This window comes from Cololabis saira, chromosome 20 (genome assembly GCF_033807715.1).
Source record: "Cololabis saira isolate AMF1-May2022 chromosome 20, fColSai1.1, whole genome shotgun sequence".
NCBI classification, from domain to species: Eukaryota; Metazoa; Chordata; class Actinopteri; order Beloniformes; family Belonidae; genus Cololabis; species Cololabis saira.
Window position 1 is genome coordinate 5,626,698 of NC_084606.1, and position 24,731 is coordinate 5,651,428.

The window sequence follows — 24,731 nt, forward strand, 5'->3', positions numbered from 1 at the left end:
CCTTCCTTCCTTCCTTCCTTCTTTCAGGCTCCCTTCCTTCCTTCCTTCCTTCCTTCCTTCCTTCTTTCCTTCCTTCAGGCTCCCTTCTTTCAGGCTCCCTTCCTTCCTTCCTTCCTTCCTTCAGGCTCCCTTCCTTCTTTCCTTCCTTCCTTCCTTCAGGCTCCCTTCCTTCTTTCCTTCCTTCCTTCCTTCAGGCTCCCTTCCTTCTTTCCTTCCTTCCTTCCTTCAGGCTCCCTTCCTTCTTTCCTTCCTTCCTTCCTTCAGGCTCCCTTCCTTCTTTCCTTCCTTCCTTCCTTCCTTCAGGCTCCCTTCCTTCTTTCCTTCCTTCCTTCCTTCAGGCTCCCTTCCTTCTTTCCTTCCTTCCTTCCTTCAGGCTTCCTCCCTCCCTCCCTCCCTCCCTTCCTTCCTTCCTTCCTTCCTTCCTTCCTTCCTTCCTTCCTTCCTTCCTTCCTTCCTTCCTTCCTTCCTTCCTTCCTTCCTTCCTTCCTTCCTTCCTTCCTTCCTTCCTTCCTTCCTTCCTTCCTTCCTTCTTTCAGGCTCCCTTCCTTCCTTCCTTCCTTCTTTCAGGCTCCCTTCCTTCCTTCCTTCCTTCCTTCCTTCTTTCAGGCTCCCTTCCTTCCTTCCTTCCTTCCTTCTTTCAGGCTCCCTTCCTTCCTTCTTTCAGGCTCCCTTCCTTCCTTCCTTCCTTCCTTCCTTCTTTCAGGCTCCCTTCCTTCCTTCCTTCCTTCCTTCCTTCCTTCCTTCCTTCCTTCCTTCCTTCCTTCCTTCCTTCCTTCCTTCCTTCCTTCCTTCCTTCCTTCAGGCTCCCTTCCTTCCTTCTTTCAGGCTTCCTCCCTCCCTCCCTCCCTCCCTTCCTCCCTTCCTTCCTTCTTTCAGGCTCCCTTCCTTCCTTCCTTCCTTCCTTCCTTCCGGCTCCCTTCCTTCCTTCCTTCCTTCCGGCTCCCTTCCTTCCTTCCTTCTTTCAGGCTCCCTTCCTTCCTTCCTTCCTTCCTTCCTTCCTTCCTTCCTTCCTTCCTTCCTTCCTTCCTTCCTTCCTTCCTTCCTTCCTTCCTTCCTTCCTTCCTTCCTTCCTTCCTTCCTTCCTTCCTTCCTTCCTTCCTTCAGGCTCCCTTCCTTCTTTCCTTCCTTGCTCCCTTCCTTCCTTCCTTCAGGCTCCCTTCCTTCTTTCCTTCCTTCCTTCCTTCAGGCTCCCTTCCTTCTTTCCTTCCTTCCTTCCTTCAGGCTCCCTTCCTTCTTTCCTTCCTTCCTTCCTTCAGGCTCCCTTCCTTCTTTCCTTACTTCCTTCCTTCAGGCTCCCTTCCTTCTTTCCTTCCTTCCTTCCTTCAGGCTCCCTTCCTTCTTTCCTTCCTTCCTTCCTTCAGGCTCCCTTCCTTCTTTCCTTCCTTCCTTCCTTCAGGCTCCCTTCCTTCTTTCCTTCCTTCCTTCCTTCAGGCTTCCTCCCTCCCTCCCTCCCTCCCTCCCTCCCTCCCTCCCTCCCTCCCTCCCTTCCTTCCTTCCTTCCTTCCTTCCTTCCTTCCTTCCTTCCTTCCTTCCTTCCTTCCTTCCTTCCTTCCTTCCTTCCTTCCTTCCTTCCTTCCTTCCTTCCTTCCTTCCTTCCTTCCTTCCTTCCTTCCTTCCTTCCTTCCTTCCTTCAGGCTCCCTTCCTTCCTTCTTTCAGGCTCCCTTCCTTCCTTCCTTCCTTCCTTCCTTCTTTCAGGCTCACTTCCTTCCTTCCTTCCTTCCTTCTTTCAGGCTCCCTTCCTTCCTTCCTTCTTTCAGGCTCCCTTCCTTCCTTCCTTCTTTCAGGCTCCCTTCCTTCTTTCCTTCCTTCCTTCCTCCCTTCTTTCAGGCTCCCTTCCTTCCTTCCTTCCTTCTTTCAGGCTCCCTTCCTTCCTTCCTTCCTTCCTTCCTTCCTTCCTTCCTTCAGGCTCCCTTCCTTCCTTCCTTCCTTCCTTCCTTCCTTCCTTCCGGCTCCCTTCCTTCCTTCCTTCCTTCCTTCCTTCCTTCCTTCCTTCCTTCCTTGCTCCCTTCCTTCCTTCCTTCCTTCCTTCCTTCCTTCCTTCAGGCTCCCTTCCTTCTTTCCTTCCTTCCTTCAGGCTCCCTTCCTTCTTTCCTTCCTTCCTTCCTTCCTTCAGGCTCCCTTCCTTCTTTCCTTCCTTCCTTCCTTCAGGCTCCCTTCCTTCTTTCCTTCCTTCCTTCCTTCAGGCTCCCTTCCTTCTTTCCTTCCTTCCTTCCTTCAGGCTCCCTTCCTTCTTTCCTTCCTTCCTTCCTTCAGGCTTCCTCCCTCCCTCCCTCCCTTCCTTCCTTCAGGCTTCCTCCCTCCCTTCCTTCCTTCCTTCCTTCCTTCCTTCCTTCCTTCCTTCCTTCCTTCCTTCCTTCCTTCCTTCCTTCCTTCCTTCCTTCCTTCCTTCCTTCCTTCCTTCCTTCCTTCCTTCCTTCCTCCCTCCCTCCCTCCCTCCCTCCCTCCCTCCCTCCCTCCCTCCCTCCCTCCCTCCCTCCCTCCCTCCCTCCCTCCCTCCCTCCCTCCCTTCCTTCCTTCCTTCCTTCCTCCCTCCCTCCCTTCCTTCCTTCCTTCCTTCCACCCTTCCTTCCTTCCTTCCTTCCTTCCTTCCTTCCTTCCTTCCTTCCTTCCCGTTGTGCGTGGATTTAACACAGAACCATAAATCATCTTTACACAAAAAGAATTTATCGTTTTTACCGTGAGATACAAATTCTTATCGTGAGGAATTTTTTTGACGGTTTATCGTGAACGGTAAAATATCACCCATTCCTACCTGGCGGCAGGTCAGAACCGGTCCTGCTGGCCGACAGCGGGGGGATCTGGGCCACCTGGCCCTGCCGGTCCTGGGGGAAGCCCGGGAACAGCGGGTCCTGGTACAGCTGGGTCAGCTGCAGCAGGTTCTGGTGGGGGGCCCGGTTCTGGGGGGCCTCGGTCTGGTTCTGGGGGGTCTCGGCCCGGTTCTGGGGGGCCTCGGTCTGGTTCTGGGGGGTCTCGGCCCGGTTCTGGGGGGCGGGGTGGACCGGTTCCGGGTCCAGTTCCGGGTCCGGCTCGGTGCCGGTCTGCGGGTCTGAGGACTGGACCTCACTCTGCACCTCCATGACCAGAGTCTGGTTCTGGTTCTGGTCCTGGTTCTGGTTCTGAGCCGCGGAGACTCGGGGAAGGATCCAGGACTCAAAGCTCTGGTTCTGGAAGGTCCGAGGTGCCGCCGGAGAATCTGCAAGAGAGATGGAAACAGTTACCACGGTTACGGGATGTTTTTTAATTCTGAATTATTCAGAATTAACTATTTTCCTATGGAGGATTTTTTGTGCCAAAATTAAATAAATAAATAAATACATCATTCATTAATTAAAATGGGAATGAAATATATGTCGAGAGAAACTGACAGTTTTACATTTCATGATTCACACGCAGCAACACAAAATCATTAATTAAATGTGTCATTAAATAATTAAATGCTGAAATAATAAATTTTTTTTTTTACTTAAAATTAATTGTATTTTAATTAATTAATGACATATTTAATTCTAATTTTAATTAATTGACATTTAATTAATTATATATTTCATTCCCATTTAATTATTAATGATGTATTTATTTATTTAATTTTGGCACAAAAAATCCTCCATATTTTCCTTCCAGTTTAGATGGAAATAGTAATTCTGAATTGAGGTTTACATGGAAAACACGTTTGCTGGTCTTTCTCCAATTCCTCTCCAGGTCTGGGGGTTTAGAAGGTTCTGATTGGATAGGGGGGGGACCGGAAGTTAAACTACCGGAAGAAAAACAAACTTAGCCGCTACAACTTTGAAAAGCTCACAATTTTGATGTTTCCTGTTTCCATCTGTTCTTTTAATGATTTCTATTTATTAAATAAATGGTCTCTGCTCTTGACCACCGTTTACTGCTGCTGCATCTTGAAACTTTGTTTGGAAAACAAGCCCAGCGCAGAATATAAGCGTCATGGAGACAGACGGGCGAGGGAACGAGCAGAAAGAAAGAAATACCGGGGCTGCGTCCGAAATCTCATCCTTCCACCCTAATGAGTAGCAAAATGAGTATGTGAGATTTTTTAGTGCGTCTGAAACATTAGAACGTTCTCAATAATATGCGCTATCCATACTCATTCTGGAGAAATTTATTAGTGTGGATTGATGGACACTAGCCGAGCAGAAACTTCCCACGATGCAATGCAGCGGCGTTTGGTTGCTAAGTGATACGTATATGTCATAAGTATAATATTATTATTATTATATAATATTAATGTTATAATATTCGTATATAATAATATTATATAATGTCATCTTGTTTGGGCCAGAATAAACTGCCTGCTACTACTGCTGTTACCATGGTAACGACTCCTGTTACCATGGTAACTGCTGCTACTGCTCCTGTTACCATGGTAACGACTCCTGTTACCATGGTAACAGCTGCTACCGCTGCTGTGACACGTCACTTCCTCCCAACATCAGGAAGTGCCGTGTGCGTTCTTAATAGTACGTCCGAATTAATGCACACTACTGATATTTACTCAAAAGTGTGCCGAATTATAATTAATAGTACGGCATTTCGGACGCACCGCGGAATTAATTTAAAGCGGAATGAGTGCATACATGATGGCGGAATTATTTAAAATTGGAATAAACCAGCCACTTCGGAATTAAGTTTAATTCGGAATGGCCATTTTCATTCCGAATTAGGTGTTTACATTAGCGCTGGGTATCGATTCAAATGTCAAGAATCGATTCGATTCTTAAGATTCAGAATCGATTATCACCATTTGATTCGATCCGATTCGATATTGATTTGGGTTAGTGTTGCCTGGATTATATGACTGTAAAATAACTATTGAAATAATAATTTCACAATAATTATTGTGAAATAACCAAGAAATAAATAACTCAAATAGGCATTTCAATATCCATTTAAAGTGCAAAAAAAGAAAGAAATTGCAGCAGCTCAAGCAGTAAACTAATTATTTTAGCTTATCTGATTTATTCTGTCACCAGACAAACAGCTGGACATGAAGCACCGGCATTTTTCATGTATTTCATGACAAACCGTGTCCGATAACAGAGAAACCAAACAAGCTATAGTAAATATAGATAATATGAACTTCATTGAACTAATATAACATTTAGAAATTTAAGCTGAAATGTCCAGCATTTTCTCTAAAGAAACGTTAATTTAGTTCAGGAGTTTTCAAAACTACTTGGATTAAAGTTCACCAGGCAAAAATGTAATGATGAAAAAAAATAATATTTTTTTTAATTAAAAAAAAAAAAAAAAAAAAAAAAAAATCGATCTTTAGACATACAAATCGATTTTTAGGAATTAATATGAGAATCGATTTAGAATCAGAAAATCGATTTTTTCAACACAGGCCTAGTTTACATAATAATTTTTACTGATTTTAAAATCGGATTTAATTTTAATTCTGAATTAAAGAGGAATTAAACTTCCCATGTAAACGCACTCAATTACACATAAACGACTCGCTAATGGGCTGATTTCTTACTTGTGGGCGGAGTCTCTTTCCCCTGAGGAGGAGGAGCCACAGGTGAGGCGGGAGGGGGGCTGGGGGACGGGGGGAGGAGGGGGGAAAACGAGCGCTGGAAGCTCCGGGCGGCGCCGGGGGAGGGGGCGATGGGGGCGATGAAGGTCGGCGCCAGAGCCGAGAGCGGGGCCAGAGTCGGGGGCGGGGCCAGAGCCGGGGGCGGCGCCAGAGCCGGGGGCGGGGCCGGAGCCGGGGTCTGGGCCGGAGCTGGGGGCGGGGCCAGAGTCGGGGGCGGGGCCGGGGGCGAGGCCGGCGGTGACGAGGCAGCCGGGAGGAGGATGGAGGAGGGGAAGCTGGCGGGGGGCAGGATGGGGTTGGGCGACGCCCCTTCTGGAGGGGGGGTGGAGGGGCGGGGTTTAGCGGGCGGGGAGGCCGGGTCGAGGGCAGGGCTGGGGGCGGAGCCTGGCGCCGTGGCGGTGGTGGGACCTTTGAGGACGTTGGACCAGGCGGACGGGGAGCCGGCCGTGGTACTGGCTACTGGTGAAGATGGAGGCGGGGTGGAGGGTGGAGGCTTGTCTCCCGCCGGGGGAGACGCCGCCCCCACCACCTCGACGGGACTGTCCTGAAAATAGAAAACAACACGTCATGTGACAAAAACAAAAACAAACAAACCAACAAACGTTCGTTCCAACCAGGTGAAAAACTGACCCTGGATTCAAACTGAAAGTGTCACAGGCGTCCGGCTGCCATTCATTGTCTATGACAGGGGTCTGCAACCCAAAATGTTGAAAGAGCCATATTTAACCAAAAACACAAAAAACAAATATGTCTGGAGCCGCAAAAAATGAAAAGTCTTGTATAAGCCTTACAATGAATTTTTTTTCATTATGCACTTGGAGAAAAAAGTCAAAATTTCGAGAAAAAAGGTGAAAATGTCAAAGTTAATGTTGAAGTACAATCTTGAGAAAAAAGTCGAAATGTTGAGAAAAAAGTTGAAATGTCGAGATTAGGAAAGGAAAAAGAGAAAAAAAGGAAAAAAAAAAGGAAAAAAAGAAAAAAAGAGAAAAAAGAAAAGAGAAAAAAAGGAAAAAAAGAAAAATGAGAAAAAAGAAAAGAGAAAAAAAGGAAAAAAAAGATTTAAAAAAAAGGGAAAAAAAAGATTAAAAAAAGGAGAAAAAAGAAGAAAAAAAAGGAAAAAAAAAAAGGTCAAACATTTTTGAAAAAGCTCCAGGAGCCACTAGGGCGGCGCTAAAGAGCCGCATGTGGCTCTAGAGCCGCGGGTTGCCGACCCCTGTTCTATGAGAGCTGCTGCGAGACGTAGTGCTGGGCGGTATGACCAAAAATGTATATCACGGTATTTTTCAAAATTATATCGGTTTCACGGTATATCATGGTATTTTTTTTTTCATGCACAACTGGGTGTTAACCACATTTTCTAATGATTTGGAAAGGAATTGCTGCAGTAAATTGGCTTAGAATGGCCTATTTTACTGTCATGAGGAGGATGCATTTTCAAATAAATTTGATTTAGGCTTTTCAAAGAAAAAAATCTTTTACAAAATTACAAGCTAGAAAATATTTATTGAACATAAAAAACTGAAAATTTTTTAATTTCCCAGCATTATGTTGTTTTGGTTCCACCTCCTGGTGAATGTTGGTAAAATTCTTATGTGGTAACTTTTTGGTTGGCCAACGATTTATGTTTGTGGTGCAACCGTTACGGGAGCGGCCAGTCTATTTCCTTATATTACAACGCCGTTATTAATGGTTCGTAAGTGTTTTTTTGGCATTTTCGGCCGAACAATTTTGGTTACCAAACAATCAGTGCATCACTACTGCTAAACAGTCCCCTCACAAACAGTGTCCAGCGGCGCTACGTTCCACCGCGTCGCGGAACGTAGCGCCGCGCGGCGTTCCCAACGTTGTGTACGCTACTGTACATACTCACCGGTATTACGGTATATGAAAAATTCATATCATAAGAAAAATAAACACCGGCATTCGGTATGAACCGGTATACCGCCCAGCACTAGCGAGACGTGTCGGAGGCGTCCAGAGCGTCAATTTGAAGTTGAAAAATCTGAACTTTCTGCAAATGAGCAGCGGCGACGCCGAGGCAGCGTCCAATCACAGACCGGGATTCCCGAAGCGAGAAGCCTCAATGCAGATTGTACTTTCATGTTCACACAAACGTACACTCATTCACATGCGTACAGGAGCAGAGCTGTGCACTAACAAACTTATTTTATCAGGAATTAATATATTTCATCCAGCAAACTGACATTTTTGCTGATCTGACTGCTGTTTTTACCTGAACTAAATATTTCTACCTGAACTAAATGTTTCTACCTGAATTCTGCTCATGTGGAACAGTAACTGATGGTTGGATGGTCTGAACTATCTTATTTGCTACATTGATCCAACACAAAATAATTAAAAACCGTGCTTATTAATCACAAAACACAGTTTAAACATCATGACCAAATCCGCTCCGACCCGGTGTGTCAGTGTTCACCGCAGACAGACTGCAGCTTCAATGTGTATTATTATTATTCAATTATGGTCAAGGACTCAAAACCGAGTCCGATGACACCACCCCCGACTCTCTAAGTCAAGCCATTCAAAAGTTATAGCAGAAAGTAGGATCTATCAAATATCGGCCAATCAGCTACTAGTATCACTTCCTGTTTAACGTTGAAGTTTGACGCGGCGCCACGGCCACGCCATTTCATGAAAAATCACAATTTTGATAACTTTTCATCGTTAACGTCTTTTGTGTCTCCTGAGCAAGTTTTATGTCGAACGGACGATCCTGCTAGGAGGAGTTCATTAAAGTATGACACGTGAAAATGGCATAAATTGCGCCAAAATTACACAATTAATTGAAAATGGCCGACTTCCTGTTCGGTTTCGGCCATGGCACCAAGAGACTTTTCTTTAAGTTGCGACATGATACAGGTGTTTACCGATTTTCGTGCATGTACGTCAAACCGTATTGTGGGGCTTGAGGCACAAAGTTTTCTAGGGGGCGCTGTTGAGCCGTTAGGCCTCACCCATTAATGTAAATGCAAATTTTTCACCAGGCCTGGTGCAAAATTTGGTGACTTTTGGGGCACGTTTAGGGGGCAAAAAAGCCCTCATTAAGACATTTCAAGGAAAAGAATTCCTACAGATACAATAGGGCCTTCGCACCTAATTAAAAAAACATCGGCTGTGAGCTGGAGATAGTTCTGTCAAAAGTTGAGGCCTGGAAAAAATGATTTATTTGGGGGCATTTCTTCTGATTTAAACTGCAGTGCATTATGGGTAATGTTGTTCTTTGCTTTGTGTTGTGTTCTGTGAAGAGTTGTGGTTTTATTATAATTGTACGGGTTTGTGAATGTTTATGGGCGGTAGTGCATCATTACACTCTGCTTTTCTGGTTTGTATTTTAAGAACCGACAGCAGAACTTAAGTTGGTGGATGAAAAACGGCTCCTCGTTCTGTTTTATTGTCACGCGTATTGAGTGTTGGGACTAACGCGTTACAGTAACGCTGTTAGTTTTGCGGTAACTAATACTCTAACGCATTACTTTTTAAATTCAGTAACGCAGTTACCGTTACCAAAGGTGCGTTACTCCGTTATTTCTGGCTACAGTGAAGCTTTTTTCCCTGCATGCGGAGACCGGAGGAAATGTAGTGTGGATGTGTGTGTGCTTTCAAAAACATGACGGTCATGCCGAGACCGCGGTGAAGTTAGTTTTACGTTGGATATTCGACAGAAATGCCCCCAGAGCGAACGTCTGTCGAATATCCAACATAAAACTAACTTCACCGCGGTCATGGAGAGCTGAGAGACGGCGAGTTTCGCAACGTGGAGATATTGTCATTACAGTAATCCCTCGTTTTTCGCAGTGGTTACGTTCCAAAAAGAACCTATGGTAAGTGAAATTCTTTTTACAATTAAAAAGGCTTCAAATTGCGGAGCTAAGCCCCGCCTCGCACGTATTCCACTGCTCGTCTGAGCCGCTGCATCCCGACTCTGTAGCGTCTTTTTCTCCTAAAGCCGCGGTGCAGCTGTGTTTTTTCAAGAGAAGAAAATAGTTATGGGTCGTTTTGTCGCTGTTTTTTCTTCTGGGCAAAAAGATTGTTATAAACCGACATGGATTATATCTGAGACTGTAATGACGGATTCATCAAAGAGTCCCGTTCTTCAGCTGCTGCTGAAGCTCATTGGCCGTTCTCAGCTTGTTGCTAAGCAACCAACGTTATTGACACAGGAAGTGAAGAAGCGGGGAGACTGTTTAGCCAATCAGAATGCAGAACACGATGCAGAATGCAAATCCATACAGTACCTGCTGAAATGAAGGCTAGAGGGGCATTAATGGGAGCATTTAAAAAAATGTTTTTATTTAAAGTAACTCAATAGTTACTTTTCATAGTAACGCATTACTTTTTGGTCTAAGTAACTGAGTTACTAACTGAGTTACTTTTTTAATGAAGTAACTAGTAACGATAACTAGTTACTATTTTTCAGTAACTAGTACAACACTGCGCGTATTATATACTGACGGATTAAGACCAATGTACACGTTTATTGAGTTTTACACATTGTGGATGTCCCCGATCACCTCTTTCATAAGTATATAAGTATATAACAATATGAACAATATAAACTTATATTTAAAACATGAAGCATCATGATCTGATTCCTCCGCTGCAGAAATAAAGACAAGTTGTGCCGACGGGATTATCGAGATGCAAACGTGAGAAATAAAAGAGCAAAGTCGCTGTAACTCGGAGTGATCGGAGACCTCAGGACCTGGACAAGGACCAGGTCCAGGACCAGGTCCAGGACCAGGTCCAGGTCCAGGACTCCTGCTTCTTCACTCCCGGGAAATGTTCCCGCGCCAACCTCACGTAGCGGATCCGGAGCTCGTAACTGCGCCACCGAGTCAGGTCGGACGTTGGCAGCTGCTGCATCGCCCGTAACCACGGCAACCACTCACCGTCTTGTTCCTCTGGGACCTCCTCCTCTCCACCGGCTTCCTCCGGGCTCCGTCTCCGGCGGCTGCAGGCTGAGAGACAGACATCGTCATCAGACCCGGTTCTGGACCCGGTTCTGGACCCCCCCCCCCCAGACCCGGTTCTAGACCCGGTTCTGGACCCCCCCCCCCCCAGACCCGGTTCTGGACCCGGTTCTGGACCCCCCCCCCCCCCAGACCCGGTTCTGGACCCGGTTCTGGACCCCCCCCCCCCCCCAGACCCGGTTCTGGACCCGGTTCTGGACCCCCCCCCCCCCAGACCCGGTTCTAGACCCGGTTCTCACCCCCAGGGCCGGGAAGCTGAGCTCGTCCCAGAGCTGGATCTCCACCAGCGCCAGGTCCGTCTCCTCCTCCTCCGTCAGGCCGAACTCCGCCGCGCTGCCCGACTTCCTGCCCACACGGAAACCAGAGAAACAACGGAAACAACTGGCGTCAGCGCTGGGACCGGGACAGACCTTAGATGGACTCCTCATACTTATACTTTTATACTCCTCATACCTCGTACTTTTATACGCCTCATACTTATACTTTTATACTCTTTATACTTTTATACTCCTCATACTTATACTTTTATACTCCTCATACTTTTATACTCCTCATACCTCATACCTTTATACTTTTACACTCTTTATACTTTTACACTCCTCATACTTTTATACTCTTTATACTTTTATACTCTTTATACTTTTACACTCCTCATACTTTTATACTCTTTATACTTTTATACTCTTTATACTTTTATACTCTTTATACTTTTACACTCCTCATACTTTTATACTCTTTATACTTTTATACTCTTTATACTTTTATACTCTTTATACTTTTACACTCCTCATACTTTTATACTCTTTATACTTTTACACTCTTTATACTTTTACACTCTTTATACTTTTACACTCCTCATACTTTTACACTCCTCATACTTTTACACTCCTCATACTTTTATACTCATACTTTTATACTCCTCATACCTCATACTTATAGTTTTATACCCCTTATACCAGGGGTGTCAAACTAATTTTGCTCGGCGGGCCGAATTTGACCAATTTATTTCTCGCTCAAAATAACAAAAACAGTGCAAATTTTTTTTTTACTATTGTTATCTAATCCAATATCAGTTTAGTTAATTTTAAAGGAAATATCACTTTGTTTACACTCTAATTATGTAAAATATATTTCTTCAGGATCTTTTCTTGAAATTTCTCTTTTTTTTTTTCAAATTACCGGTATGTAAGATACTTTTAACAAGTATGTTTTTTTTTTATTTGGCTTTTTTATATTTTATTATATATTTAATTAAAAGCAAAATCTTTCTTATTACATCCGAATGTTTCTTTGTGATTTAGAGATTTTTCCAGTACAATTAAGTGTATTTATTTTTAAAAATTGGCGCGGATATTTACGCCAGTGTGCCGAAAAAGTCAGCAATTCTCTTTTAACTGTTTTACTTTGTCACTATCCTCGTATTCAAAACTGAAATTCTCTGAATAAATATCTTCTCTCATCTTTTTTAGCAGTGATATCTTTCCTGCGAAAATATATAATAGTAGTCAGTTAATAAAAATAAACGACCGTCTTTAAAGAAATAAAATCGGCAAATGCATTCTAGAAAACTAAAAAAATGTCGAAAACTGCTCTCTTTGTGGAATAACGATGGATTTGTAGAAGAAATATATTATGGGATATGCTGCGATTCATGGCAATTATTTATGCCTTCCTTTGTAGTAAATTAACATTTCGTTTTTTTGCGTTGGAAACTTCTCGCGGGCCGCATGAAAATCTCTCTCGGGCCGCACATTTGACACCCCTGCATTATACTTTTATACTGGTCATACCTGATACTTTTATACTCCTCATGCCTCATACATTTTTATCCTGCTTATACTTTTATACTCCTACTTTTATACTCCTCATACTTATAACTTTATACTCCTTATACTTTTATACTCCTCATACTTATACCTTTATACTCCTTATACTTTTATACTCCTCATACTTTTACCTTTATCCTCCTCATACCTTTATACTGCTTATACCTTTATACTGCTTATACTTTTATACTCCTTATACCAGCCCCCCCTCGTGGGCTGACCTGGTTTTGGGGGCTCCCTGCTCGTCTCCTCCCGCCTGCGGGGGCCACGAGTGCTGCTTCTGCACGCGCCCGCTGGAGCCCGCCGTGGTTGCCGGGGAAACCGTCGCGGCGGCGGCCGCCGGGCCGGACCGCCCCCGTCCCCGTCCTCTGGCCCGGTCCTCCGACGCGGGCGCGGCGGACGCTCCGTGCCCGTTGCTCAACTTCCTGTCCCGGTTGACCACCAGACTCCAGCGGTCGTCCTCGCCGGGGGGGCGGAGACTCCACAGGGACACCTGTCTGCACACCAGAGAGTTAGGACTAGAGACACCTGTCTGCACACCAGAGAGTTACGACTAGAGACACCTGTCTGCACACCAGAGAGTTAGGACTAGAGACACCTGTCTGCACACCAGAGAGTTACCACTAGAGACACCTGTCTGCACACCAGAGAGTTACCACTAGAGACACCTGTCTGCACACCAGAGAGTAACCACTAGAGACACCTGTCTACACACCAGAGAGTTAGGACTAGAGACACCTGTCTGCACACCAGAGAGTTACGACTAGAGACACCTGTCTGCACACCAGAGAGTTACGACTAGAGACACCTGTCTGCACACCAGAGAGTTACCACTAGAGACACCAGTCTGCACACCAGAGAGTTACCACTAGAGACACCTGTCTGCACACCAGAGAGTTAGGACTAGAGACACCTGTCTGCACACCAGAGTTACCACTAGAGACACCTGTCTGCACACCAGAGAGTTAGGACTAGAGACACCTGTCTGCACACCAGAGAGTTACCACTAGAGACACCTGTCTGTACACCAGAGAGTTAGGACTAGAGACACCTGTCTGCACACCAGAGAGTTACCACTAGAGACACCTGTCTGCACACCAGAGAGTTACCACTAGAGACACCTGTCTGCACACCAGAGAGTTACCACTAGAGACACCTGTCTGTACACCAGAGAGTTAGGACTAGAGACACCTGTCTGCACACCAGAGAGTTACCACTAGAGACACCTGTCTGCACACCAGAGAGTTACCACTAGAGACACCTGTCTGCACACCAGAGAGTTAGGACTAGAGACACCTGTCTGCACACCAGAGAGTTAGGACTAGAGACACATGTCTGCACACCAGAGAGTTAGGACTAGAGACACCTGTCTGCACACCAGAGAGTTAGGACTAGAGACACCTGTCTGCACACCAGAGAGTTACCACTAGAGACACCTGTCTGCACACCAGAGAGTTACCACTAGAGACACCTGTCTGCACACCAGAGAGTTAGGACTAGAGACACCTGTCTGCACACCAGAGAGTAACCACTAGAGACACCTGTCTGCACACCAGAGAGTTACCATTAGAGACACCTGTCTGCACACCAGAGAGTTAGGACTAGAGACACCTGTCTGCACACCAGAGAGTTAGGACTAGAGACACCTGTCTGCACACCAGAGAGTTACGACTAGAGACACCTGTCTGCACACCAGAGAGTTAGGACTAGAGACACCTGTCTGCACACCAGAGAGTTAGGACTAGAGACACCTGTCTGCACACCAGAGAGTTACCACTAGAGACACCTGTCTGCACACCAGAGAGTTACCACTAGAGACACCTGTCTGCACACCAGAGAGTAACCACTAGAGACACCTGTCTACACACCAGAGAGTTAGGACTAGAGACACCTGTCTGCACACCAGAGAGTTACGACTAGAGACACCTGTCTGCACACCAGAGAGTTACGACTAGAGACACCTGTCTGCACACCAGAGAGTTACCACTAGAGACACCAGTCTGCACACCAGAGAGTTACCACTAGAGACACCTGTCTGCACACCAGAGAGTTAGGACTAGAGACACCTGTCTGCACACCAGAGTTACCACTAGAGACACCTGTCTGCACACCAGAGAGTTAGGACTAGAGACACCTGTCTGCACACCAGAGAGTTACCACTAGAGACACCTGTCTGTACACCAGAGAGTTAGGACTAGAGACACCTGTCTGCACACCAGAGAGTTACCACTAGAGACACCTGTCTGCACACCAGAGAGTTACCACTAGAGACACCTGTCTGCACACCAGAGAGTTACCACTAGAGACACCTGTCTGCACACCAGAGAGTTAGGACTAGAGACACCTGTCTGCACACCAGAGAGTTAGGACTAGAGACACATGTCTGCACACCAGAGAGTTAGGACTAGAGACACCTGTCTGCACACCAGAGAGTTAGGACTAGAGACACCTGTCTGCACACCAGAGAGTTACCACTAGAGACACCTGTCTGCACACCAGAGAGTTACCACTAGAGACACCTGTCTGCACACCAGAGAGTTAGGACTAGAGACACCTGTCTGCACACCAGAGAGTAACCACTAGAGACACCTGTCTGCACACCAGAGAGTTACCATTAGAGACACCTGTCTGCACACCAGAGAGTTACCATTAGAGACACCTGTCTGCACACCAGAGAGTTACCATTAGAGACACCTGTCTGCACACCAGAGAGTTACCACTAGAGACACCTGTCTGCGCACCAGAGTTACCACTAGAGACACCTGTCTGCACACCAGAGAGTTAGGACTAGAGACACCTGTCTGCACACCAGAGAGTTAGGACTAGAGACACCTGTCTGCACACCAGAGAGTTAGGACTAGAGACACCTGTCTGCACACCAGAGAGTTAGGACTAGAGACACCTGTCTGCACACCAGAGAGTTAGGACTAGAGACACCTGTCTGCACACCAGAGAGTTAGGACTAGAGACACCTGTCTGCACACCAGAGAGTTACCACTAGAGACACCTGTCTGCACACCAGAGAGTTAGGACTAGAGACACCTGTCTGCACATGAGAGAGTTACTACTAGAGACACCTGACTGCACACCAGAGAGTTAGGACTAGAGACACCTGTCTGCACACCAGAGAGTTAGGACTAGAGACACCTGTCTGCACACCAGAGTTACCACTAGAGACACCTGTCTGCACACCAGAGAGTTAGGACTAGAGACACCTGTCTGCACACCAGAGAGTTAGGACTAGAGACACCTGTCTGCACACCAGAGAGTTACCACTAGAGACACCTGTCTGCACACCAGAGAGTTACCATTAGAGACACCTGTCTGCACACCAGAGAGTTACCACTAGAGACACCTGTCTGTGCACCAGAGTTACCACTAGAGACACCTGTCTGCACACCAGAGAGTTAGGACTAGAGACACCTGTCTGCACACCAGAGAGTTAGGACTAGAGACACCTGTCTGCACACCAGAGAGTTAGGACTAGAGACACCTGTCTGCACACCAGAGAGTTAGGACTAGAGACACCTGTCTGCACACCAGAGAGTTACCACTAGAGACACCTGTCTGCACACCAGAGAGTTAGGACTAGAGACACCTGTCTGCACACCAGAGAGTTACCACTAGAGACACCTGTCTGCACACCAGAGAGTTAGGACTAGAGACACCTGTCTGCACACCAGAGAGTTACCACTAGAGACACCTGTCTGCACACCAGAGAGTTAGGACTAGAGACACCTGTCTGCACACCAGAGAGTTACCACTAGAGACACCTGTCTGCACACCAGAGAGTTAGGACTAGAGACACCTGTCTGCACACCAGAGAGTTAGGACTAGAGACACCTGTCTGCACACCAGAGAGTTACCACTAGAGACACCTGTCTGCACACCAGAGAGTTAGGACTAGAGACACCTGTCTGCACACCAGAGAGTTAGGACTAGAGACACCTGTCTGCACACCAGAGAGTTACCACTAGAGACACCTGTCTGCACACCAGAGAGTTAGGACTAGAGACACCTGTCTGCACACCAGAGAGTTACCACTAGAGACACCTGTCTGTGCACCAGAGAGTTAGGACTAGAGACACCTGTCTGCACACCAGAGAGTTACCACTAGAGACACCTGTCTGCACGCCAGAGAGTTAGGACTAGAGACACCTGTCTGCACACCAGAGAGTTACCACTAGAGACACCTGTCTGCACACCAGAGAGTTAGGACTAGAGACACCTGTCTGCACACCAGAGAGTTAGGACTAGAGACACCTGTCTGCACACCAGAGAGTTACCACTAGAGACACCTGTCTGCACATGAGAGAGTTAGGACTAGAGACACCTGTCTGCACACCAGAGAGTTACCACTAGACACCTGTCTGCACACCAGAGAGTTACCAGTAGAGACACCTCTCTGCACACCAGAGAGTTACGACTAGAGACACCTGTCTGCACACCAGAGAGTTAGGACTAGAGACACCTGTCTGCACACCAGAGAGTTACGACTAGAGACACCTGTCTGCACACCAGAGAGTTACCACTAGAGACACCTGTCTGTGCACCAGAGTTACCACTAGAGACACCTGTCTGCACACCAGAGAGTTAGGACTAGAGACACCTGTCTGCACACCAGAGAGTTAGGACTAGAGACACCTGTCTGCACACCAGAGAGTTAGGACTAGAGACACCTGTCTGCACACCAGAGAGTTAGGACTAGAGACACCTGTCTGCACACCAGAGAGTTACCACTAGAGACACCTGTCTGCACACCAGAGAGTTAGGACTAGAGACACCTGTCTGCACACCAGAGAGTTACCACTAGAGACACCTGTCTGCACACCAGAGAGTTAGGACTAGAGACACCTGTCTGCACACCAGAGAGTTACCACTAGAGACACCTGTCTGCACACCAGAGAGTTAGGACTAGAGACACCTGTCTGCACACCAGAGAGTTACCACTAGAGACACCTGTCTGCACACCAGAGAGTTAGGACTAGAGACACCTGTCTGCACACCAGAGAGTTACCACTAGAGACACCTGTCTGTGCACCAGAGAGTTAGGACTAGAGACACCTGTCTGCACACCAGAGAGTTACCACTAGAGACACCTGTCTGCACGCCAGAGAGTTAGGACTAGAGACACCTGTCTGCACACCAGAGAGTTACCACTAGAGACACCTGTCTGCACACCAGAGAGTTAGGACTAGAGACACCTGTCTGCACACCAGAGAGTTAGGACTAGAGACACCTGTCTGCACACCAGAGAGTTAGGACTAGAGACACCTGTCTGCACACCAGAGAGTTACCACTAGAGACACCTGTCTGCACATGAGAGAGTTAGGACTAGAGACACCTGTCTGCACACCAGAGAGTTACCACTAGACACCTGTCTGCACACCAGAGAGTTACCAGTAGAGACACCTCTCTGCACACCAGAGAGTTACGACTAGAGACACCTGTCTGCACACCAGAGAGTTAGGACTAGAGACACCTGTCTGCACACCAGAGAGTTACGACTAGAGACACCTGTCTGCACACCAGAGAGTTACGACTAGAGACACCTGTCTGCACACCAGAGAGTTAGGACTAGAGACACCCGTCTACACACCAGAGAGTTAGGACTAGAGACACCTGTCTGCACACCAGAGAGTTACCACTAGAGACACCTGTCTGCACACCAGAGAGTTACCACTAGAGACACCTGTCTGCACACCAGAGAGTTAGGACTAGAGACACCTGTCTGCACACCAGAGAGTTACCACTAGAGACACCTGTCTGCACACCAGAGAGTTAGGACTAGAGACACCTGTCTGCACACCAGAGAGTTAGGACTAGAGACACCTGTCTGCACACCAGAGAGTTAGGACTAGAGACACCTGTCTGCACACCAGAGAGTTACCACTAGAGACACCTGTCTGCACACCAGAGAGTTAGGACTAGAGACACCTGTCTGCACACCAGAGAGTTACCACTAGAGACACCTGTCTGCACACCAGAGAGTTAGGACTAGAGACACCTGTCTGCACACCAGAGAGTTAGGACTAGAGACACCTGTCTGCACACCAGAGAGTTAGGACTAGAGACACCTGTCTGCACATGAGAGAGTTACTACTAGAGACACCTGTCTGCACACCAGAGAGTAACCACTAGAGACACCTGTCTGCACACCAGAGAGTTACCACTAGAGACACCTGTCTGCACACCAGAGAGTTACCACTAGAGACACCTGTCTGCACACCAGAGAGTAACTACTAGAGACACCTGTCTGCACACCAGAGAGTTACCACTAGAGACACCTGTCTGCACACCAGAGAGTTACCACTAGAGACACCTGTCTGCACACCAGAGAGTTAGGACTAGAGACACCTGTCTGCACACCAGAGAGTTAGGACTAAAGACACCTGTCTGCACACCAGAGAGTTACCACTAGAGACACCTGTCTGCACACCAGAGAGTTGGACTAGAGACACCTGTCTGCACACCAGAGAGTTACCACTAGAGACACCTGTCTGCACACCAGAGAGTTACCACTAGAGACACCTGTCTGCACACCAGAGAGTTGGACTAGAGACACCTGTCTGCACACCAGAGAGTTAGGACTAGAGACACCTGTCTGCACACCAGAGAGTTACCACTAGAGACACCTGTCTGCACACCAGAGAGTTACCACTAGAGACACCTGTCTGCACATTAATTCTCATATTAATTCCTAAAAATCGATGTTTCGAATGTTTAAAGATCGATTTATTTTTTTCTTCTTTTATTTATTTATGTATTTTTTTTTCATCATTACATTACAACTTTCGGTTATTTTTTTGTTTATCCCCAAAAAAGAATGTTTTGTTGGACACGAGAATAACTGGTGCCATGTTTTTGCCTTTAAATATGTTTAAAGGTATGAAAACATTAAAGTGTTAGGTCATAATTGCATACATTGTCTATATTTCATTACTTTATATACTGTCTTGGGGTTACATTTGCAAAAAATGCTCAAAAATTAAAAACCAAATTAGATCGAAAATGGAACAAATAAAAACGGAATGTGGGAAAAAATAAAAGCGATTTCCTCCGTCTCTGTTTCCTCCCTGGATCTGTTTGGTAATTCTGACCCGCGATGTTTCTGAAAGGAGCTGGGAGAAGGGAGCTGATTGGTCCTTACAGCATCATTAGCTGCAATACTTGCTGTTGAATCTCAATATAATACTAGTAGTAATGTTTTGCATAACTACAGTCATATAATTCATGCAAAAGCTCAAAAAACAGTTTTAATAACACTAACCCAAATCAATATCTGAATCGAATCGAATCAAATCTTAAGAATCGGAATAGAATCTTGACATTTGAATCGATCCCCAGCCCTAGTATGGACACCTGTCTGCACACCAGAGCAGAGTTACGGTTGCCGCGGCGACCTACCTTACTCCCAGCTCCTCGATGTAGACGGTCACCGGGCCGTTGCCGGGCGGGGCCTCTGTGATGGTGGCGCTGTAGCTCCGCCCACCGCTCTCCAGACGGACCTGCAGCCACGAAAAACATGAGGTGATGAGGTGAAGAAGTCCGAGGCCCGACGACGGCGGCGTGACGGCGAGGACGCGGCTACGCACCTGGCAGCGATCGCCCACTGAGAACTGCATCCCCGCGGCGATGCAGTAGTCCATCTTCTGCTGGGCTGCAGGACAAACACACATCTCAGGTCGGAACCACGAGAACCGCCATCAAAACTAGGGCTGCAACGATTCGTCGACGTTGTCGACAAAAATCGATAATCTCAATTGTCGACAATGAATCCCATTGTCACCAGACGTGTTTTTCCAACGGAGTGAGGCGTCTCACTTCAATACAATCTCTGCCGAGAGTCGTGCATGCACGACAGCATCGCAGCAGCTGCGGGTAACAAAACTTTAAATGTTCTGGAGCATTTTAGCCTCGATACGGCGAATAAAAATATGACTGCAAGGTTTGCAAAGCAGACGTTGCTTTTCACGGGAGCACGTCGGTAATGCATTTGAAAAGAAAGCTCGTCTGAGTGTTGAACGAAACGGACTCGCCTTGGTAAGATTTTTGGCCTATTTTCATTTGTTAAATTAATTCTTTTCATTCGTTAACTTTGTTTATTTCATATTTTTTGGTTATTTATTAGTATTATTTGAGCCACTCACAGCTACTCTTATTGCTATAACCTCAATCATAATTGATGCTGTGCGAAAGGAGAAAAAGCCTGTGTGATGACAATGATGGATTTGCATCTAACTTTCAGTTAGGTGTCTATGAACTGTCAATTATCCATCAAACTCCACAATGATCATGTTAACATTAGATCAGATAGATTTGTCTGGAGTTTTGCGGGAGCAGGATGAAGAAAACAGTCCTGCTATATCAGGGCTCTAGTACCATCTTTCTGGTGTTTATTATCATTTGCCACATAATTAAAGCAACCTCATACTAAATTTAAAAAAAATTACTAATTATCCGATTAGTTTCAATAGTCGGTGACTAGTCGACTATTAAAATAGTCGTTAGTTGCAGCCCTAATCACCTGGCCAAACCTTCAAAACTACAAGAGCTTCAGAGCAAGGCATCATGGGAAAAAGAGGTTGAGCAATCAATCGATTATTAAAACAATTAATCAATTTCTCGGATTATGAATCGCACGACGACCTAAACCGTTAATATAATTAGCCTGAGATTGTTTACGGGACAATAAAACATTAAAAAGTGACGGGGGGCGGGGTCAGCTCGGTAACAACAGCGGTTACCGTGGCGACGGCTGGATTTTTACTAGCGGTGTAACGATACACTAATCTCACGATACGATATTATAGCAGTATTTTTTTAACAACCTTGAATGAGAAATATGACTGGAAAAAATGGTCTTTTATTTGAAAGACACAAAATACTAAACAATACTGTGCGTTTGCCCTATTGTTACAGTTTGTAATGCTTTATAACCGTTTAAGTTTTAAAGAGAAACTAAAATTAAATAAATAAAAATAAATACATACATTTTACATCATAAAAAGATTGATTCATGCTCACCTTATAAGTGTAAGAGGAGATTTATTTTTGTTAAAAAGGTTATTTTGGTAATTCAGGGTTCATTATTTTATAAATCTATTCTTTATATTCTGATGTAAATCAGGGACTATAATGACACTAGTCAGTTTATCTGTAGTGATTAGTCTGTTTTAGATTGGGCGGAGTGATACGCCACAGTACGGCACTAGGTGCTGTGTTGATGTTCTAAAATCCTACACTGTTGAGGGACATTAAAGTACACTGGAACTCAGCAGAAGTTTCCCCGTGTTTATCCTACTCACCACCCCAAAAAGGTTTAATTTAATGAGGTAAGGCTTAACTCTACACCAGACTTACATAAGTAAAAGTTCAGAGCTCAAAACCCTGCAAGAGTCCCGTGATCGGGACCAAAACGGTACTAGTTTCTTCTGAGCGGAGGAAGATTTTGGTCCGCGGGTCGAGGCGCGGTCGTTACTAGTCAACACAATAGATTAATATTAATAACCCAATTTCGTGGCACGATATATTGTTACACCCCTTATTTTGACTGATTTCTCAAGTGGCGTTCCAAGAAAAGCGGCGGATCACCTCTCTTGCTCTTCTGCCAGACGTCGTACTCCACGTTCCTGAGCAGCGTGGGGTTCAGGGACCGCCGCGCCCTCTCGGTGAGCTGCCGGCCGCGGCCGCGACCCTGCAACACACAAGCACAGGGGCGGTGAGGGCTGCGGTCGCCGTGGCGACAGGGGCGGTGAGGGCTGCGGTCGCCGTGGCGACAGGGGCGGTGAGGGCTGCGGTCGCCGTGGCGACAGGGGCGGTGAGGGCTGCGGTCGCCGTGGCGACAGGGGCGGTGAGGGCTGCGGTCGCCGTGGCGACAGGGGCGGTGAGGGCTGCGGTCGCCGTGGCGACAGGGGCGGTGAGGGCTGCGGTCGCCGTGGCGACAGGGGCTCGGCGGGCCGGACGGCCGGGGGGCCTTACCCTGTTGTTCTGGGCGCCGGGTCGCGAGGACGTGGAGCTGGTCTCGGTCTCGACCCTGCGGCAGAAAAACACGGCGTGAGAAGTCAGGTAAGAATCTGTTCATCAGGAAGAGAGGTTCTGTCCTAACGAGGTTTTATGAGGTGTAAGGAGCTCAGACAAGGTCTGACGAGGTCTCAGGTGGTTTAACGAGGTCTAACGAGGCCTAAGTAAGGGTGTGCAAACAAGGGTACCTCACGATTCGATTATTGGAGCTTCGATTTTTCGATTCTAACGATTGTCGATTCGATTATTGGTGCCACGATTCTTCGATTATTGTGATTTTTAATGCTTTTTTCCATACAAGATTGATTTTGTCTTCATCTGTGGCTACATTTGTAAATAAATAGCCAATCAATTAACTCAGTTCCTCTAACACTCATTAAGTAAATAACAAGGTTTTTTGAACATTTGACATGTATTTTTCAAAGACACAAAATAATGTTTTTTTTTTTGACTATGTAAACATTTGCTCTTTGACTTACTTAACTTTGACCAGGGAAAGCTGCACTTGCATGAGAGCGCCCTCTATTGGAGGAAAACACTGAAAACGGTCAAGCCCTGGATTTAATGAGTTCATTAATTCAAGTAAACAAGATATGTACTTCCATCAAATTATTTAGTGTAAACATATCTGCCATATTTCAAGTGAACAATAAGAAATGTGCATTCTTGAAAATGAAATGATTCAGCAGTTTATTCAGTCTGGAATCTGGATAGGATAACTTAAATTTTTTTTTTTTTTTTTAAATTAATCGATTCCAAATCGTCACGTGACGCATCGCGATGCATCGACACATCGATGAATTGCACCCACCTCTAGGCCTAAGGAGGCCTAACGAGGCCTAACGAGGCCTAACGAGGTCTAACAAAGTTTAACGAAGTCTAACGAGGTCTCAAGCAGTTTAACGAGGTCTGGCAAGGTCTAACAAGGTCTGAAAAAGTCTAACGACGTCTAAGGAGGTCTAAGGAAGCCCGCCCAGGGGCCAGGGGAGCGGCAGGGGGCGGGGCCTACGGTCGGGGGCAGAGCCTACGGCAGGGGGCGGGGCCTGCAGCAGCACTGGCTGCTCGCTGAGAAGAAACCTTCAAGTTAGAGGCTGAAGGATCTGATAATTTACTTCATATAGCGACAAAGTCGCCGACATGGAAACGGGAAAGAACATGCAGTTGTGGCTCCACCCAGGAGGGGGCCGAGGGTTTCAGGGCCTCGTGATTTCAGCCCGTCGTAACAGCAGCGAGGATCTTAAGGATCAGAACTGAGGTTTTTACGTGAATAAAAACTCTGCTATGATCCAATCGGAACTAAAGTGACCGGTCTAATCAACGCGGTTCACAGTAAACAGGATCTCAGACCAAAGATGGTTCGTCACAGAGGAAACTTCGGATCACGTCTGTGAAAACATGGAATAAAATATTATATTATATTCCGCGCTGGGCTGGTTTTCCAAACAAAGTTTCAAGATGCAGCAGCAGTAAACGCTGGTCAAGAGCAGAGACCATTTATTTAATAAATAGCTTGGAGGACCTGGAAATAATTAAAAGAACAGATGGAAACAGGAAACATCAAAATTGTGAGCTTTTCAAAGTTGTAGCGACTAAGTTAGTTTTTCTTCCGGTAGTTTAACTTCCGGTCCCCCCCCCTATCCAATCAGAACCTTCCCAACCCCCAGACCTGGAGAGGAATTGGAGAAAGCTGATCAAATGTGTTTTCCATGTGATCACATACTTCGCTAAGAAACGCATACTTTTACTTTGGAAAGATGATTCCCCTCCAACTTTCAAGTTTTTTTTGGATCAAATTTCAGTTTTTTTACCATTGGAAAAATTAACTTTGGAAAAATACAACCGTGGTCAAATTTTTCAAGAATTTTGGTTTCCATTATTTTCAAAACTGGAGAATTTTTCCAAAGGGGACCAATGAGTATCTCTATTTTCGAACTTGTGCCTTATATGTATGTATGGATATATATATATATATATATATATATATATATATATATATATATATATATATATATATATATATATATAGAGTTTGATATCGCTGTTGCTGCTATTATATATTTGTTTTATTTATTTTTTTAATATTTATTTAATTTTGTTCTCCCTTAATGTATTTTTTTTCCTAGGGTAATTATGGGGAGGGTAGGAATGTGGGTAGAATCGAAATCGTGAATGTGAATTGTGAAAATTATTGTGAAATAAAAAGATAAAAAAAAAAAAAAAAAAAAAAGTGTTTTCCATGTAAACCTCAAATCGGAATGACTATTTCCATGTAAACTGGAAGGCAAATAGTGTAATTAATTCCGAATGAGAAACCATCATGTAACTGTGGCCACAGA

General features: G+C 45.8%; 1 protein-coding gene across 1 annotated transcript in view; it reads right to left on the reverse strand.

The window, feature by feature from the left end:
• Positions 1–24,731, reverse strand: part of otud4 (OTU deubiquitinase 4) — a 49,267-nt gene that overhangs the window by 10,866 nt on the left and 13,670 nt on the right. Inside the window, exons 8-16 of the mRNA XM_061710815.1 lie at positions 22,354–22,408; positions 21,967–22,069; positions 19,968–20,032; positions 19,780–19,880; positions 12,594–12,869; positions 10,786–10,891; positions 10,466–10,534; positions 5,499–6,099; positions 2,754–3,194 (exon numbers count right to left, since the gene is read on the reverse strand). Coding sequence (XP_061566799.1) covers positions 2,754–3,194; positions 5,499–6,099; positions 10,466–10,534; positions 10,786–10,891; positions 12,594–12,869; positions 19,780–19,880; positions 19,968–20,032; positions 21,967–22,069; positions 22,354–22,408 — 1,817 coding nt within the window. The remainder of the gene's footprint in view (positions 1–2,753; positions 3,195–5,498; positions 6,100–10,465; positions 10,535–10,785; positions 10,892–12,593; positions 12,870–19,779; positions 19,881–19,967; positions 20,033–21,966; positions 22,070–22,353; positions 22,409–24,731) is intronic.